The sequence below is a fragment of the Talpa europaea genome (assembly GCF_964194135.1).
Source record: "Talpa europaea genome assembly, chromosome: 8".
Lineage (NCBI taxonomy): Eukaryota > Metazoa > Chordata > Mammalia > Eulipotyphla > Talpidae > Talpa > Talpa europaea.
Genome location: NC_140075.1, coordinates 60,552,942 through 60,570,544, shown reverse-complemented (window position 1 = coordinate 60,570,544; position 17,603 = coordinate 60,552,942). Strand labels below are relative to the sequence as shown.

The 17,603-nt window shown below is 39.5% G+C and overlaps 1 protein-coding gene and 1 pseudogene across 2 annotated transcripts in view; one reads left to right on the top strand and one right to left on the bottom strand.

Moving 5' to 3' along the window:
- Window positions 1–17,603, top strand: part of SUPT16H (SPT16 homolog, facilitates chromatin remodeling subunit) — a gene marked incomplete at its 5' end in the record, with an annotated part of 35,064 nt that overhangs the window by 2,086 nt on the left and 15,375 nt on the right. Inside the window, 6 exons of the mRNA XM_084239673.1 lie at window positions 10,520–10,612; window positions 11,465–11,635; window positions 12,592–12,744; window positions 13,563–13,709; window positions 14,006–14,157; window positions 14,834–15,006. Of these exons, the coding sequence (XP_084095799.1) occupies window positions 10,520–10,612; window positions 11,465–11,635; window positions 12,592–12,744; window positions 13,563–13,709; window positions 14,006–14,157; window positions 14,834–15,006 (889 nt within the window). The remainder of the gene's footprint in view (window positions 1–10,519; window positions 10,613–11,464; window positions 11,636–12,591; window positions 12,745–13,562; window positions 13,710–14,005; window positions 14,158–14,833; window positions 15,007–17,603) is intronic.
- On the bottom strand, window positions 5,944–6,363 carry LOC311176091 (small ribosomal subunit protein eS24-like; annotated as a pseudogene). The gene has a single exon. The product of its transcript is annotated as a small ribosomal subunit protein eS24-like (transcript).

Genomic DNA, 17,603 nt, shown 5'->3' with positions numbered 1-17,603 from the left:
ACTTTTTAATTTTAGATACTTCTGAGGATAAGCAATTCAGAACTGTGGTTGCGTGAGGTCGCTGTCTCTAGCTACATAAAGTTGTAGAGGACCAAAAAGCTACTAACTTTTGTCCTTTCTTTTTACCTAAGAGTGAGAGCTAATGTGACTCCTAATCTCATCTCTCTACAAGTTAAGTATATATTGTGAGGCCATTGCAAATAAGATGTTTTCTCTTAATTACATTGTTCATAATTTAAGTCCTAAGAACAGTTGCAGTATCACTCACACTTTTAACTGTTTGAGTAGAAATTTCTAAAACATTAAATCTTACACTTGAGAAAATAGTTTTAGAGATGAGAAAATGGGCTCAGTCAAAAATCACTAGGGAACCTCTACAGTGACTGGAACTTGCTACTGTTTTATGACTCACTGGATGTTTGAGTCCAGTCCAGTCTTCCTTCTTATTTTCTAAACTAGAATTGATAAAAGCTTCAAGGGTTTGCCGCGCCTGTTTATTTCTGCTGTAGAAAAGCTCAGGTGGTAGTGGTCAGACCTGAGGGTGGGCTGTAGCTTCTCTGCCATCTCATACTTACTAGGTCTTTATTCAGGACTCCCCAGCCTTTTCATGACTATGATTATGATGATTTTTTTTTTTTTGGTGGGACCCTCGCCGGTGGCCGGGGATCGAACTGGCGCTGCAGAGGCTGCAGGCGAGCAACCCAGCGCGCTCAACCGCTGCGCCACCAGGGGAAGCCCTGATAATGATGATTTTAACCAAGTAATGTGATTAGTACTGCATGGGATAGGAATGGGGAGGTTGCCCCCTTTTCAGGGTCCCTACTTTAAGAGCTGAGGTATACAATATCCAGCTACTTTAAGAGCTACTTTAAGAGCTGAGGTATACAATATCCAGAAACACCTGTGACTCATTTGAGACCCACTTGAGACATCCTGCAGTGAGTGAACCTCCACTTCAGTTGTCTGCCTTCTATCCCAGAAGAATTCCATAAACTGTCAAAAAGGCAGCTGTTTTCGAAAGGAATGCTGATCCAGTGCATTCACTTATGCTACTCTACACCACAGATCAGAATTGAGGTGATGGGTTTGCAGCCCCGAAAGAAAATTTGTGCGTATGGAGAAAACTAATAAGCTATAGTGTCAGTGTTTGTCTCTGGTGCCAGTTTCTGGCTCTTTGCTTGTATTTGTTGTGGACAAGTTTCTTGTTCTGTATTGCTCTCCAACGACTAGGCAACTTTGACTTGGAAAGATTCTTTAAAATATAAGCAATCCCCTGACTGCTTTCAGCAGGGTAAGGGGTTATTTCCACCCATCTCAGTTCTTTGTAGCTCCATTATCTCTGGAGTAAGATCAAGAATGGTTTAAATAATGCTTTGGTCTATTAAGTAAAGAAGAGGACTAGATGGAAGTAAATGATTAAATAGTTTGGGGTTTCTTTATTCTTGCTTACTCAACTTTTAAGGTCTACTGTGATTATCTATTTTTTTATATTTGTTTTTTCCCTTTATTAAGTGTAATGCCTGGTATATAATAGTCAGTGGACAATGGTGACTTGAGCTGTCGTGCAGTCTTTCTTGGTTTGAAAATACTTGTGTCCAGGCTATATTTAGGGTGATCATAAGTCCTGCCTTTCTGGAACTGTTCACCTGTTATCCCTGTGTAATTATTAATAGCGTACCCTTTTATTCTCAAAACTGTCTTGTTTTGATGATAAAGTATCTTAACTAGAACAAAAACCTTCAAGAATGTTTCCTCTTTGATGTAGCACCCATTTCATTCAAAGGAAGCTAGTTCTTCCTCTCCTGCTGTATTTCCCCTACTTTCTTATCATTCAGATAACACCTTCACCACTTTTGCCAATTTCTTAACATCTATATTCTCTACCTTGCACTTCAAAGATTATTTTTAATGAAGTGTTTCAAAAAAACAAATAGTTATAAAATTCTTTAAAACAAAACCATAAAAAGATCACCTCCCCCCAAAGCTGCCACATGCTGTTTCTTAATTCGGCAGTTTTAAATGTGAATTTGTTTTTTGGTATACTAGGATTTAAATTTTGCATACTTATACCATCATACTTAAGAAAAAGTGGTGTGGTGGAGTGGAGCCTGGACTCTCAAGCAGAGCTGCACAGGTTGGCATCCCACATGCTGGGCTTCATTTTCTGCTGTTTACTGACTGTGGCCCACCCAGAACTGTTTAACTCTGTAATCCCACACCGTCACACTCATTCCAACTTCCCTATCTTCTCCTGTGATTAAAATTTCTTCCTGACATATTTGTCTGGAAAAATTTCAAGACACAGAAAGATGAGAGGATTTTATAGTGAATACCCATGTACCCTCCATCTCAATTATATAATGTTTTATTCTACTTGCTCTATCTCACGCATCCACCCCTCTTGATAAGTTGTTGTGGGGTTTTTTGGTTTTTTTTGTTTGTTTGTTCATTTTTTGCCATTTTAGTGAAATCAGTAGTCAGTGTACATTGTAACGCTCATGTAAATTTTTTTTTTTTAAGATTTATTTATTTATTTATACAAGCACTGGGTACAGTCAGAAGCGTGGGAGGGTGAGAGAATTCACCAGAGCCAGAGCGGGGAGCAGAGCAGGCAGAAGGACCGAGGTACACTGCTAAGGGGTGCAGTGGGCGGCAGGAGAGGTCTGTGCGCCATGTGTGTCCCTCCTCCAGTGGCCGGGGAGCAGCCGGGGATCGAACCGGCACCGCAGAGGCCGCGGGCAGCTTCGCAACCCAGCGCTCAACTGCTGCGCCACCAGGGAGGCCCTCATGTAAATATTTTCAATGTTGGATCTACTGTGTTTAGTGTTTTTTTGTTTTCCATTTTATCTTGACATTAAGGATTGCCTCTATTTTCCCTCCTTTTTAAAATGTACCTGCCCTTGATTTTTTTCCTGCTGGTCTGTCATCAGTCTTTCATTCTAAAATTCTCACACTCACCTGATAACTTACTCTGTTTATTTTTACGTGTGCCATAGTCTTATCAATCTTTGATTCCAAAATTTTCACACTTAAGTCTGTTATTTTTAAATTGCCCTGCCCACCACGTCTCACCTCACATTTTCCTTATCTGTTTGTGCAAGTTGCTCTCTAGTCTTATTGACCCATGTGACTTTCCCTTGTGGGGACCCCCCCTTGTCCTAGAGAGTCCTTGTCTTGATTTTCCCTTTATTTTGTTAAAGCATGGAAACTTTGCGTGAATGGGGCCTCTCAACTGGTTACAGTTACTCTAGAGTGAGTGGGCTGGCTTTTTCATGGAAGACCTCCAAATGTCAGTAGTGTTTTCTCTGAATTCATTGAGAATGTGTAAAGAAAATAATCTGTGGTTCTTGTCTTATGGCATTTATTCCCAATTATTATTGTTCCCATTACAAGCTTTTGTTTATTTCCTCAACAGTTAATGCTTGCGTTCTGCTGGTCCTAGTATCTGGTTTTAGAATCTTTTCTGATTCCATTTCTCCAGAGAATAAATCGAGTCCTTTTGCAGACAGATTAGAAGTTGTCTTGGAACTTCCGAGAACCTGAGGCTCATCTCAAGTTTGCTGACAGCACCTGTTGTTAGCTCTGAACTCATCCATCACATACATACTCCATTCCTTTTCCCTGATACTTGGTGCCTCATTGGGGCTCTTCAAGGTATGCATACTTAGAATCATTATCTTTCCAGTGAGAATGCTTTTCAAGCCCTTGGGGTGAAGCTCTGACCTATTTTCATCTTCAAAAAAAACTTTTCAACTCTTTAAACCTAAATGTATTCAGATAGGATACTTTATATCACTATAATGGAAGATTGTGTCACTTAAAAAAATAAAAACTAGCTGCTAGAAATAAAGGTAGTGTAATTACAACTGCACTATTAAATTATAGCGTTTATTAAGGACTAACATTAAACAGATTAACAGATAACATCAAATATTAAGCAGATATTTTTCTGTAATCAATTTAAAAGTATATAAGAATTTAAAAGTATATAACTATTTTTGCTCTGTGATTAAATGTTTAAAGCCACATTTGGGCTCACCCAAAATCTTTATGGGTTGCACACTTTCAGGGTGTTCAAAGTGTTTCTTCTACCGTACTCTGTACTGATTATATAATCAACAGCTAATCTTTGACATCAATAACAGTAGTGGTGTGATGATACCTGCAAATTTCTAACAAGAAACCATTTCAATCTTTAGTAATAATGTACTAAGCACTATTCTAAGCACTTTATACACATTAACCCACTTCATTCTCACAGCAGAACTTAAATATGTAAAGATAGAGGAGACTGGAGTCCAGCATGGTTAGGTTATAGTAAGTGTAAGCACTGTTTTTCAGAGTGAGCCTATATGGTAGATACGTTGTCTCTAAATACAGAAGGCGGACCTCCTGTCGGTTACAGTCACAAAAAGAATTTTCTGGTAAATTTAAGAAGTCAGCGTCAGTATCCGTATACTGATGCCTTTCCTGAAAAATTTTGCCACGTGATGCTAATTCTCCTTATAAATAAAAATCAAAAACTTCCAGAGAAATTTATTTTTATCTTTAGGGCCATAATGAAAGTATTCTCTCATCTGATTTGGTAACTGGAAGTTTTAAAAGAGAAAAACTATCACTTTATCTGTCGTTCTATAAAATTCTATAATAAAAGTATATTTTAACTATTATTTTCAGTACCTTTTTTAAGTTTAACCCATTCATGTGAGTGAGGACTGCCTATATATTTGTGTGGGGAATTTTGAGTGTGCTAGGTCTTTATGTGGAATTTTGAGTACAGTGATACATACTGTATCTAAATTTTATGGTGGCAGAAGAGATTTGATGGATATCAAGAATCTGGGAACACCAGTGGTCACTGCTACAAGGTGGATCATCTAGAAAGAGGAACACAGGAATTACAGTCCGTACTTGACAAGGACTTGAATCAAAATCCTGAAGACTGGGACCCCCTGGTGGCCTAGGGATTAAGTCTCAGCGCTGTCACTGCTAAGGCCTGAGTTTGATCCCTATCCAGGGAGCTACCCACTTTCTCTCCTGCTGCTCCCCTTAACGGTGTATTTCAGTCATCCCTCCTGTTACTGCCCCCACTCTGTCTCTGGTGAATCCTCTTACCCCCAGCACCTCTGGCCTACACCCCAGTTTTTCTATGCATAAATAAAATTCTAAAAAAAGAACTTTAGTTTAAAATAAATAAATGAATCCTTTAATTTAAAATAAATAAATCAGTCCTGAAGACCATCCCAAGCAGGAATGGATCAAGTAGAAATGTGGAGCCATTTAAGCAGCACAGGTTTGGGCCCCAACTCTCCCACGGTTTCATAAGACTGTTACCAGATGTAATCTGTATCAGGCATTTTATACTTCTCATGGGTTTGAAAATACAAAGTAGTGTCCTAGATTTTGCTGTCAAAATATTGGGTTTTATTGTAATTCTTTTCACTGATAATGTTTTATAAAATTTTTACTGAAATTCATTATCTTTAGGTATCTTTAGTTCTGCTCTTATGACATTTCATTTGGAGTCAGAGATCACCAGTATTTATAAAGAATCAAGAGTATTTCAAATGGCCAGAGCAATTACTTTTGGAGAAATGTTAGAATTCATCCTCTTATCTTTTTGGGGGGGAGTAGAAAACTAGACATTTTATATGACGTGAAATCCTTGAGCTTTGCTCAGTTTGTTTCCCCTGTCTTCATAAAATAAATATGTGGGTCTTTTTTTCCATTTTCAAATGCAGTGAGATCCCTTTGAATTATTTTCCACAAAATTCAGTTGCATGATTATACTGTTTACTTTTTTAAGACATATTAGTGTTTGAATATTTTGTGTATTTTGATACCTTTTTCTCTTTTTTCCAAGCAGATACATAAAAGGTTTTATTAATCCTCTCATGAAAACTCTATATAATCACCACAGATACAGATAAAGTCACTATAGAATCAGATAAAGTCACTATAGAATCTTGACTCCTTTTTGACAGCATCAACATTGGCATTTTCCGTCTCCTCTCCCTGACTTTCTTTATTCTTTTCTTGTGTTCCTTTTTCTGTTTTCTTGAGGTCTTTTTCTTCTCATACAGGCCATGTATTGCGACTATGTTTGGGTTCATTTTTCTTTGCATAATCTGAATGTAAATCATGCCAAAGCCAATTGATTTGCCACCTCCAAAATGGTTTCTGAAGCCAAGTACAAAGAAGACATCAGGGGTGGTCTTATACATTTTACCTAGTTTTTCCTCAAATTTCTGTCTGAGGGACTGTTGCCTTCCCACGGTGAAGGATGTCAATGACCATTTGTTTCCATTGAAGAATTCGGTTGGTTATGAACTTCTTCATCTGGATAATTACTGTGTCATTCATGATGGTGATGGCTTTTCAGGCAGCCAGAAAAGAAAGGAGCTGGTGGCTTGTTCTTGCTGAAAATTTTTGATTCAACCAAGGTTTTAAGTATCAAAAAATATTAAAAGGGACTCAGTGATATTTTTCAGAAAATGTTTAAGAAGAAAATTATGTATTGTGTCCAGAACACAAAAACATAGAGAAGTGCCTCTTACTAATTTTGATAGGTTATCAAGGTATAGTAGTAATATTATAGTAGTAAAATTGCCACAAAATCCTTTTTTGCCTGAAGAATAGGAATGTAAGGGAACAAAATTTTTAGGAGGAAGGTAACTGATGTCCAAGTCAGAGTTAATGTGTCATAGGACTCATATAGTCCATTGGATCTCAGACTCTTATTATCAGAACTCTTTCACAGTCTTAAAATACTCTGGACCCCAAAGAAATTTTCTTTATTTGTATCTAGTATATAGAGAAAATCTGATCTCATGTACATAAAGCTGGAACAGGGAGGATATTTTCATAACCATTTCAGATAATTATGAATATTCTTTGTTATTCTAGAAGTGATCGTTTCTTGAAAGTTGTAATGTAAATCTAAAACCACAAAAAATAGGGCCTCCCCAGTGGCGCAGCAGTTGAGTGCTGGGTTGCGAAGCTCCCAGTGGCCCAGCAGTTGAGTGCTGGGTTGCGAAGCTGCCCGTGGCCTCTGCGACGCCAGTTCGATCCCCAGCCGCTCCCCGGCCACCGGAGGAGGGTCCCGCAAGGCGCGCAGACCTCTCCTGCCGCCCGCTGCTCCCCTCACCAGTGTACTTCGGTCCTTCTGCCTGCTCTGCCTCCTGCTCCCGCTCTGGCTCTGGTGAATTCTCTCACCCTCCCGTGCTTCTGACTGTACCCAGTGCATGTATAAACAAACAAAACAAACAAACAAATAAATAAATAAATAATAAAATAAAAATTAAAAAAATAAAACCACAAAAAATAAACTTTTCATATAAGTCTGTTTTGCACCTTTGATCCTTTACCCATGGATGACTTTGTAGCTTTATGAGTTGATTATTTGGAAAACACTGGTTTTCTCACTTGTGCAGACTTTTGAAATGTTTTACATATAATGTCAGTATCTTTATACAGTATCAAAAAATCATTATATTAATATTACAACTGATCTTATCAGAAAAGTTGAATAACTAGGGATACTGTCAAGTTCCAGCGATGGGATACAAGTTTCTCAAATTTTTTATTTTTGTCTGAAAACGCAAATCTTATTTACAATACAAATGTCATTCATTTTTCTTGAAGTGGCAGATTTGCCTCATTCATTTATGAGAATATGTGTGACAGATACCCATACTGTTTAAAATGACTAATGTGACTTGTTAGTCAAATAATTGTACAAGCAGTTTGCTTGAAGCGGCCATCATACTTCAGTAGGCACATAGAAGGGCTTGTATGTACTTCTCATTTCTCAGTGGTTGGGATTTCATAATATTAATTTTTTTATTGTATCAAAGATAATTTTTAATGAAACTGGCTTTTCTTTTACGGGTGTGTGGTAGAGAAAAATTATGCTGACCCTGTCTTAATTCATGCTTTGGTGCTAGCAGTTCTAGCTACCATTGCTTTCAGTTCATCCATGAGATCTAATGGTAAAATTTTATCAAGCTGAAGTAGAAACATTTTCTCAGAATGGAAGACTGTCTGTACTTTGTAAGTAATATCTTCTTTGGGTTACATAGAGAAATTGTGGTAGAGAAATTCAGCAGAACCTCATTGGCAACTAGAGCCTTAGTGTGGAGGAGTTTTATGTAACTGTTTTTCTTGATATTAGAAGTCAAATTTAACCTTACAGTTCATAATTGCTACTTCTTTGGTCTTCTTAAGCTGTTTAAAAGCAGCTAATGTTGGAAGACTCTCGCGTCTCAATTTCAGAACTACAAACCTATGGTAATGAAAACAACCTGGTACTAATGTAAGGACAGGCATGAAGATCAGTGAACTGAAACTTGGAATCCAGAAATAAACCTCTGCCTTTGTATCATTTGATTTTTATTTATTTATTTATTTATTTTTGCAATGGTACTAACACAGTTCAATGAGGAAATAATAGTTTTGGAAACAACTGGATATCCACAGGTAAAGATGAAGTTAGGCTTCTTCCTCATGTCATACATGAAAATTAACTTAAGGTACTCCCTAGTGGTGCAAGGGGTTAAGCACCACACTATGAAGCAATCCACAGCCTCTGTAGCACGAGTTTGATCCCCAGCTGGCCAGAAAGAAACCCACATGGCACAGCAGACCTCTCCTGTCTCACTCACTGCTCCACTCAGCAGTGTATTTCAGTCAGTCTGCCTGTTCTGTTCCCTACTCTGTCTCTTGTGAGTCCTCTCACCCCCCCCCCCACATCTCTGGCCTGTACCCCAGCTCTTGTATGCATAAGTAAATAAATCTTGAAAAAGAAAAAGAAAGAAAATTAACTCAAAATGAACCATAGACTTAAAAACTGTTATAGGAGAATGAATAGGTAAATCTTTTTTTTTTCTCCAAAGATTTATTTATTTATGCATATAGGAACTGGGGTACAGACCAGAGGTTTGAGGGGTGAGAGGATTCACCAGAGACAGAGTGGGGAACAGAACAGGCAGAATGACTGAAATACACTGCTAAGGGGAGCAACAGGCGAGTCAGGAGAGGTCTGCTGCGCCATGTGGGTAGCTCCCTGGCTAGTGATCGAACTCGTGCTTCAGTGGCTGCGAATAGCTTCATAGGTTGCGTGTTAACCCCTTGAACCACCAGGGAGGCCCAGTATAGGTAAATCTTTATGTTGGATTAGACAAGCCTTAGACATCAACAGCACAAGAAAATAATTTTAACTTCTCCAGAATTAAAAAGTTGTGTTACCAAGGATATGAATAAGAAAGTGGAAAAGGGAGCCTTCCTAGTGGCGCAAGGGGTTAAGTCTCAGCACTATGAAGCTGTCGCCAGCCACTGTAGAGTTTGGATCCCTGGCCAGGAAGCTGACCCACATGGAGCAGCAGACCTTCCTGCCTCACCCACTGCTCCCCTCAGCAGTGTATTTCAGTAGATCTGCCTGTTCTACTCCCCACTCTGTCTCTGGTGAATTCTCTCACCCCCCACACCTCTGACCTACACCCCTGCTCTTGTATGCATAAATAAAATCAATCTTTAAAAAAAAAAAGTGGAAAAGATTGCCAATGGAAAAAAAGAAGTGTAAGTCATAATCTGATGAGACTTAAATTTAGAATATAAGATCAAAAAGAGCTCTTAAAATTTAATAACAAAGCAATACCCCATATGGAGACTACCTAAATATCTAGCTCTTAACCATTATAGAAAGACTCTATATTGGCAGTTCTCAAAAAAATTAAAAAGTGTACAGATGGTGAGTAGTCAGTCATAGGAAATGCATATCAAAACTAAAATGATATATTACTTCACATCCAGTGATTTTTTTCAAAAAGTTAAACACAGTTACCATTTGACTCAGCAAGTTCGTAGCTAGGTATATGCTCAAAAAAAGTATGTCCACATAAAACTTACATGAGTGCCCATGGCAGCATTATTCATAATGGTCACAAAAATGGAGACTACCTAAATATCTAGCTGTTAATGATTGGATAAATAAAATACGCTGTTTCCATACAATGAATTATTCATTAAAGAAAAGGAATGAAGTATTGATACATGCTACAACTTGAATGAACTTTGAAGCATGTTGCATGTTAAGTGAAAGCAACCAGTCACACAGACCACATGTGATTCCATTTATATGAATTTGTTCAGAATACACAGTCCATAGGGATAGATTAGTGGTTGCCTGGGATGGGGGGGCGGGCAGATCAATAATGATTGTCACTGGGTTTCATTTTGGGGAGATGAAAATGTTCAAAAATTTTATTGTCATGGTGTATAGCTCTGAATACACTAAAAACCATCCTTCTATACCTTAAATGAATGGGTTGTATTAGATGTGAATTCTATCTTAAAGCTATTTAAAAAGTGGAATGAGTAGTGGCTGTGAGGTTGTTAAACAAATGTGTAACTTAAATTAGAATTTCTGTTAGGAAGAAATTATGCATTCTCTGTGTAAATATTCCTATTCTGGTAGTGTAAAAGGAAAGTGACCAAATTACTTACCCTCCTTGCTTTTCAGAAAGGAGAAGATGAGTACGCCAATGTCGATGCTATTGTTGTATCAGTGGGTGTTGATGAAGAAATTGTTTATGCCAAATCAACTGCCTTACAGGTGAGAGGTTTCTAACAGTTTTTAAGCCCTGAGAGTCACTGGATCATCTACTGCACTGTTGAGTATGGTAGCCACTAACCATATTACAAATTTAATTCCTTAGTTCTGAGTCTCAAGTACTCAATATTGGCTGCCATGTTTTAGAATAGATATAGAATATTTTCCATCAGTGAGTGGGCAACACGGATTTAGAATATAAGGAAAAGAGACATGTGTAAACTGTGATGAATTTAAATGTATAGTCTTCAGGAACCGAGACTTTTTCCAAATCTTTGCTCTCCCATCCATAGCCTTTGTATTCAGGGTGAAAAAATTGTTAGAGCAGCCCCATCTATTACATCTCCATTCCAGGTAGAAGATAGCGAAAGGAAAGAATGGGAGACTGCGTTTTGTTTTTAAAGAGTCTTGCTTGAAGTCCCCCACATAATACTTCTACTTATAACTTAATTGGCCTAAGTTCAATCTATGGCCATACTTAGCGACGAGAAATGATGGTAAATAATTGATTGGCAACTAGTAGTCTTTGAGGGATATAGAATACACAATTCCCTGAGGGGCTACTCTGTTTATGTATTTATGTCCTCTATACAGTTAAATTGTTTCTACTTGGTGGTCTTTATTATGGGATATTTTAAACATAAAGATAGATAAATATAACATCTACTCCTATGTACCCATTATCCTGTTTCAATAAATTTGTCAACTCTTGGGTGATCTAATTTCATTTGTGTCCATATCTGGGCTCCCCCTCCTCAGATTATTTTGAAGTTAATTCCGGTATTCTGTAAGTGTTTCTGTATAAGTAATTTTCTTCAGTGAGTTAATACTGTTATCACTTATCTTTTTCCATAGACATGGCTCTTTGGTTATGAACTAACTGATACTATTATGGTTTTCTGTGATGACAAAATCATCTTTATGGCCAGCAAGAAAAAAGTGGAGTTCTTGAAACAGATTGCCAACACTAAAGGCAATGAGAATGCTAATGGAGCTCCTGCCATCACACTGTTGATACGAGAAAAGGTCAGAGCTGATAAAAGAATGTGTCATAAATGTGACGGATTGTTTAAAAGTGATAAACAGAAATGCCTTCTAGGAATTTCAAAGAATATAAATGGGAGATTTTAGCCAAATGTGATTGTAATTACAAAGTTCTATCGCATATTCATTAGGAAGAAAAGCAGTTTAATAGTATTATAGTTTTGTCACAAAACATGGCTGTGAAATTCTAGTGAATGCCAACTATCTGTCCATTCTAAAGACACTCTCACCTTGTTTTTCATTGGAGTACCTTCATTAGAACAAATATCTTTAAGTATCTTTAAATAAATATTCAGGGCCTCCCCGGTGGCGCGTCGGTTGAGCGCTGGGTTGCGAAGCTGCCCGCGGCCTCTGCGGCGCCGGTTCGATCCCCGGCTGCTCCCCGGCCACCGGAGGAGGGTCCCGCATGGCGCGCAGACCTCTCCTGCCGCCCGCTGCTCCCCTCACCAGTGTACTTCGGTCCTTCTGCCTGCTCTGCTCCCCGCTCTGGCTCTGGTGAATTCTCTCACCGTCCCTCGCTTCTGACTGTACCCAGTGCATGTATAAACAAAACAAACAAACAAATAAAATAAATAATAAATAAAAAAAAACCATGCCTCTAAAATTAAATAAATAAATAAATAAATATTCATTTCCAGTTCTATCAAATGTGATCTTTTTGTCATCCTGCCCACCTGACAAAGTTTTTTTTCAAATATTGTTAACCTAGGGCCTTGAGTTTCTTAATTGTCCTGAAGAAAAAGAGTAGTCTTGTTGACTTATATGGCATTTCACTTAAATATATAAAAATAACCAAAGAAATTTTTGGTTACCTTTTGGTATGTTATATTCTGCTCTATAGAAGTAGATGGGGTGTGGGGGTTACTTCCTATTATTAGTAGAAATGATGTCTAATTCTAAAACTAACAAACCTCCTTTCTTTCCTGTGGCACTGATAGAATGAAAGTAATAAGAGCAGCTTTGACAAAATGATTGAAGCTATTAAAGAAAGCAAGAATGGCAAGAAGATTGGAGTGTTCAGCAAAGACAAATTCCCTGGAGAATTCATGAAGAGCTGGAATGACTGCCTTAACAAAGAAGGCTTTGACAAAGTAAGAATACTCCCTGAAACAAGCACATTGGGAGGCAGAAAGACAAACATGTGATGGATTTCCATATCTGATTGTGCAGAGAGTATGTTTTAGGAAGATTGTATATTCATTCACATTTCCATTTTTCGTTCCCCTTGGAGTAGTAAACCAATTTTAATTTTCTATCAGAAATGAGGCATTCAGGAGATAGATAAGCTATCTCAGGGAGATACTGAGAAAAACCTCTTTACCAGAAAACATTTTTTGGGGGGGGGGGTCCCTCCAGTCCTGCCTCTCCCTCCTTCAACCTTTACAAAATCCTTTATGGAGAGACATTTACATTAGTTTAATGTCTCTTAGAGTACAGAGAATGACCTGGTTAAGAGTGGTTTCAAATGTTTATGCATCTAAGAAGAGAATATTATTTAGGTGTTCCACAAACTACTGATGAATAGTTTACTAAATAACCAGTTATCGTCACTGTTAATAGTCAAAGTTGGAGGGGTCTCCCCGGTAGCGCCGCTGGTGGCGTGCAGCGCTGTGAAGCTGTTGGCAGCCTCTGCAGTGCCATTTCGATTCCCGGCTGGCCAGGGACATTCCCAAATGGTGCAGCAGACCTCTTCTGTCTCACCCGCTGTTCCCCTCAGCAGTGTACTTCGGTCCTTCTGCCTGTTCTGCTCCCTGCTCTGTCTCTGGTGAATTCTCTCACCTTCCCATGCTTCTGGCCTGTACCCCAGTGCTTGTATAAATAAATAAAAATCTTTAAAACAAAAAATAGTCATAGTTGGAGAAAAACATTTTTTTTTCCATGATGAAAACTCTTACCACCTTGACTGCAGATAGATATCAGTGCAGTTGTGGCCTATACCATTGCTGTCAAGGAGGACGGGGAGCTCAACCTGATGAAGAAAGCAGCCAGCATCACCTCTGAAGTCTTCAACAAGTTCTTCAAGGAAAGGGTCATGGAAATAGTTGATGCAGATGAGGTAAATGGAGAGAGGAAGTATTCCTTTTACTGTTTGAATGAAATAGGCATAAGTCTTTGATGTTTAAGTTGGTATACAGTTGTGCCAACTCTTTTTCAAAATAACTAAACCTACACGATAGTTTCTTGATATTTAGCCAGTATATTACTGGAAAATTCCTTGAATAACTGAATTCCACATGTTGTTCTCTTAAGTTTGCTTTGCATCTGTACCAATATGTTGTCTGGTACATAAGCCCAGCATCCTTTTTCCTGTCCTCTAGTTAAATATTGCTTTTTTTCTGGGTATACTTATAGAAAGTTCGACACAGCAAACTGGCTGAGTCTGTGGAAAAGGCCATCGAAGAGAAAAAGTATCTAGCTGGGGCAGACCCTTCTACCGTGGAAATGTGTTACCCTCCTATCATTCAGAGTGGTGGCAATTACAATCTCAAGTTCAGTGTGGTGAGGTAAGTTTGAGAACTTCCAGATACAACAATAGCCAGAGCGTGTCAGCCTTTAACCTATTTTTTCCTTGGCTTACCCTGGAACTCCAAAATGTAGGAGACAGAATAACCGTTCTGTTTTCTACACTGACTTCTTATTCTACCTGTATATTTCTCTTTCACATAACAACTCATTACTTAGTCCATTTGTAAGCATTTTTTCCTGATGATTTAAAATGCTGGGGGGAAAGCACAAGATATGCTGGGGGAAAAAATTGAATTCTCATTAGATATATACCATAATGTAATTCCCCCTCTAATTTAAAAAATACTGTAAATAATGCTGTTTCTCCTGCAGTCTGAGGACATTTGCAGCAAATGCTACAATTTAGCATCAACTCATGATGTAGCTCACCATACTGTAGGGCTATAAATGAATAAAATTCGTTCAATGTACCTTTTGGACATTTATGATACAGCTCAACTACTTGTCAATTGAATTTTTATTCTGAAAGTTGTGGCCACAAGTATTATACCACACCATTACAAGTTGATTGGAATTTAAAAAGCTTCATTGGTTATTCTGCTTCAGCTTTGGGCTGTAGCAAAGAAAAATTATTACGAGTGTCGTGTGCCAGTGCTATTGAGAACTTTAGGTTTACTTAGTTTGGCTAATGAAATACTTTCTTCGGGTCTCTAGTGACAAGAATCACATGCATTTTGGGGCCATCACCTGTGCCATGGGTATTCGCTTCAAATCTTACTGTTCCAACCTTGTTCGCACTTTGATGGTTGACCCTTCTCAGGAAGTTCAAGAAAATTACAACTTTTTGCTCCAGCTTCAAGAGGAACTGCTGAAGGAATTAAGACACGGTGAGATGCCTGAGTCAAGTTTTGGAGATCATGTAACAAATATCTTTTGAGGTGGTGTGAGTTTATATCCCTGAAACTGTTTTACTAAAAATAGAACTAGATTTTACAGGCTTAGAATCTTCCTAGCATGTAGGTCTTCTATCTGCTTTTTCTTTTGGTCATGAGTGGTTACTGTGGTTTTACAGCGATATTTAGAAAAACCTCTGAGGTTAGACACCTGTGTCCAGATCTTTGTAAATACCATGGCCTTATTATTTCTCTTTAAATTTTAAAAAATTGCACTAGTATTTAGGAACCAATGTGTGATGTTAATCTTACATTGAATGGATACTAAGAATCTTAATTTGAGACAAATCAGCTGAGCAAGCAACTACTTGCTTCAGAAAGAAAGCAGATTGCTTGACACCTTGTTTTTGAGACTTTACACCCCCAGATGGCTAAATGAGATTTTATGTTCACCACTTTTATACCACTTTGTAAGTCCATCCATTTACCCAGAGTTTGCAGACACTTTTCTTCCATGTCTCAAGCTAATCTTGACAAATATTACTGGAAATCACAGTCATAGGTAGTTTGATAAGGATAGATCCCTCTCTGAAGCTACTGTATCAGAACTACTATAGCATGAAATATCTGTTCATACACTAGAACCGGAAAATTATGCCAAAGTCATTCTAATAGGTACCCATTTCATAGTTTTTTTCTTTTTTTTTAAAGGCTATTTTTTTGAAGATTTATTTATTTATACAAAAACCAGGGTACAGGTCAGATGCACAGGAGGGTGAGAGGATTCACTAGAGACAGTGGGGAACAGAACAGGCAGACTGACAAAATACACTGCTGAGGAGCAGTGAGTGAGACAGGAGAGGTCTGCTCACCATGTGGGTTGCTCTGAGGCCGGCGGGGATCGAACCGGCACTGCAGAGGCTGTGGACAGCTTCACAGCACTGCACTCAAGCGCCTGCGCCACCAGGGAGGCCCCCTCTTTATCAACTCTTAAAAAATTATTTCAAGAGACAACTTAGTCCCCCCAATTCTCTGGGTCACTGATTTTTAATGATTCTTAAGAATAAATGAGTAGGGCCTCCCTGGTGGCATAGGGGTGAAGTCTCAGCACTATCACCTTGGTGGCCTGAGCTCAATCCCCGCCAGGGAGCTGACCCACATGGCACAGCAGACCTCTCCTGTCTCGCCCACTGCGCCCTTCAGCAGTGTATTTCAGTAGATCTGCCTGTTCTGCTCCCCACTGTTTCTGGTGAATCTGTCACTCCCCCCGCACCTCTGGCCTATACACCAGCTCTTGTATGTATAGATAAAAATAAATCTTTAAAATAAAAGAATGAATGGGCTTCCCTGGTGGTGCAGGCGGTTGAGTGCAGCGCTGTGAAGCTGTCCGCAGCCTCTGCGGTGCCGGTTCGATCCCCGCTGGCGGCAGAGCAACCCACATTGCATGGCAGACCTTTCCTGTCTCGCCCACTGCTCCCCTCAGCAGTGTATTTCAATCTTTCTGCCTGTTTTTTTCCCTGCTCTGTCTCTGGTGAATCCTCTCACCCTCCCGCACATCTGGCCTGTACCCCTGTCTTATATAAATAAATCTTAAAAAAAAAAAAAAAGAATGAATGAATGAGTAGATTGTTTTTTTTTTTTGGTTTTTTTTTTTGGTTTTTAAATAGAGGCATGTTTTATTTTATTTATTTATTTGTTTGTTTGTTTATACAAGCACTGGGTACAGTCAGAAGCGCGGGAGGGTGAGAGAATTCACCAGAGCCAGAGCGGGGAGCAGAACAGGCAGAAGGACCGAAGTACACTGCTGAGGGGAGCAGCGGGCGGCAGGAGAGGTCTGCGCGCCATGTGGGACCCTCCTCCAGTGGCCGGGGAGCAGCCGGGGATCAAACTGGCGCGTCAGAGGCCGCGAGCAGCTTCGCAACCCAGCGCTCAACCGCTGCGCCACCAGGGAAGCCCGAGTAGATTGTTTTTTAAGATGCAAATTTCTAAAGCCCTACCACTCAAGCAGCTTCAATCCTCAGTTCATACTTTGAGAAACCTTGCTGTAGGAGACATACTGTATGGGGAAAATGTTGATTAAAAATGTAGTTTAGGGCCTCCCCAGTGGCGCAGCGGTTGAGCGCTGGGTTGCGAAGCTGCCCGCGCCCGAGGAGCCGGTTCGATCCCCAGCTGCTCCCCGGCCACCGGAGGAGGGTCCCACATGGCGCACAGACCTCTCCTGCCGCCTGCTGCTCCCCTCAGCAGTGTACTTCGGTCCTTCTGCCTGCTCTGCTCCCCGCTCTGGCTCTGGTGAATTCTCTCGCCCTCCCATGCTTCTGACTGTACCCAGTGCATGTATAAAAAAACAAACAAATAAATAAATAAAGCATGCCTCTATTTTAAAAAATAAATAAATAAATAATGTAGTTTAGCAGGCCTCCCTGGTGGCGCAGGCAGTTAAGCGCTGCGCTGTGAAGCCATCTGCAGCCTCTTCAGCGCCAGTTCGATCCCTGCTGGCGGGCAAGGGTCCCACATGGCGAAGCAGACCTCTCCTGTCTCGTCCGCTGCTCCCCTCAGCAGTGTATTTTGTCAGTCTGCCTGTTCTGTTCCCC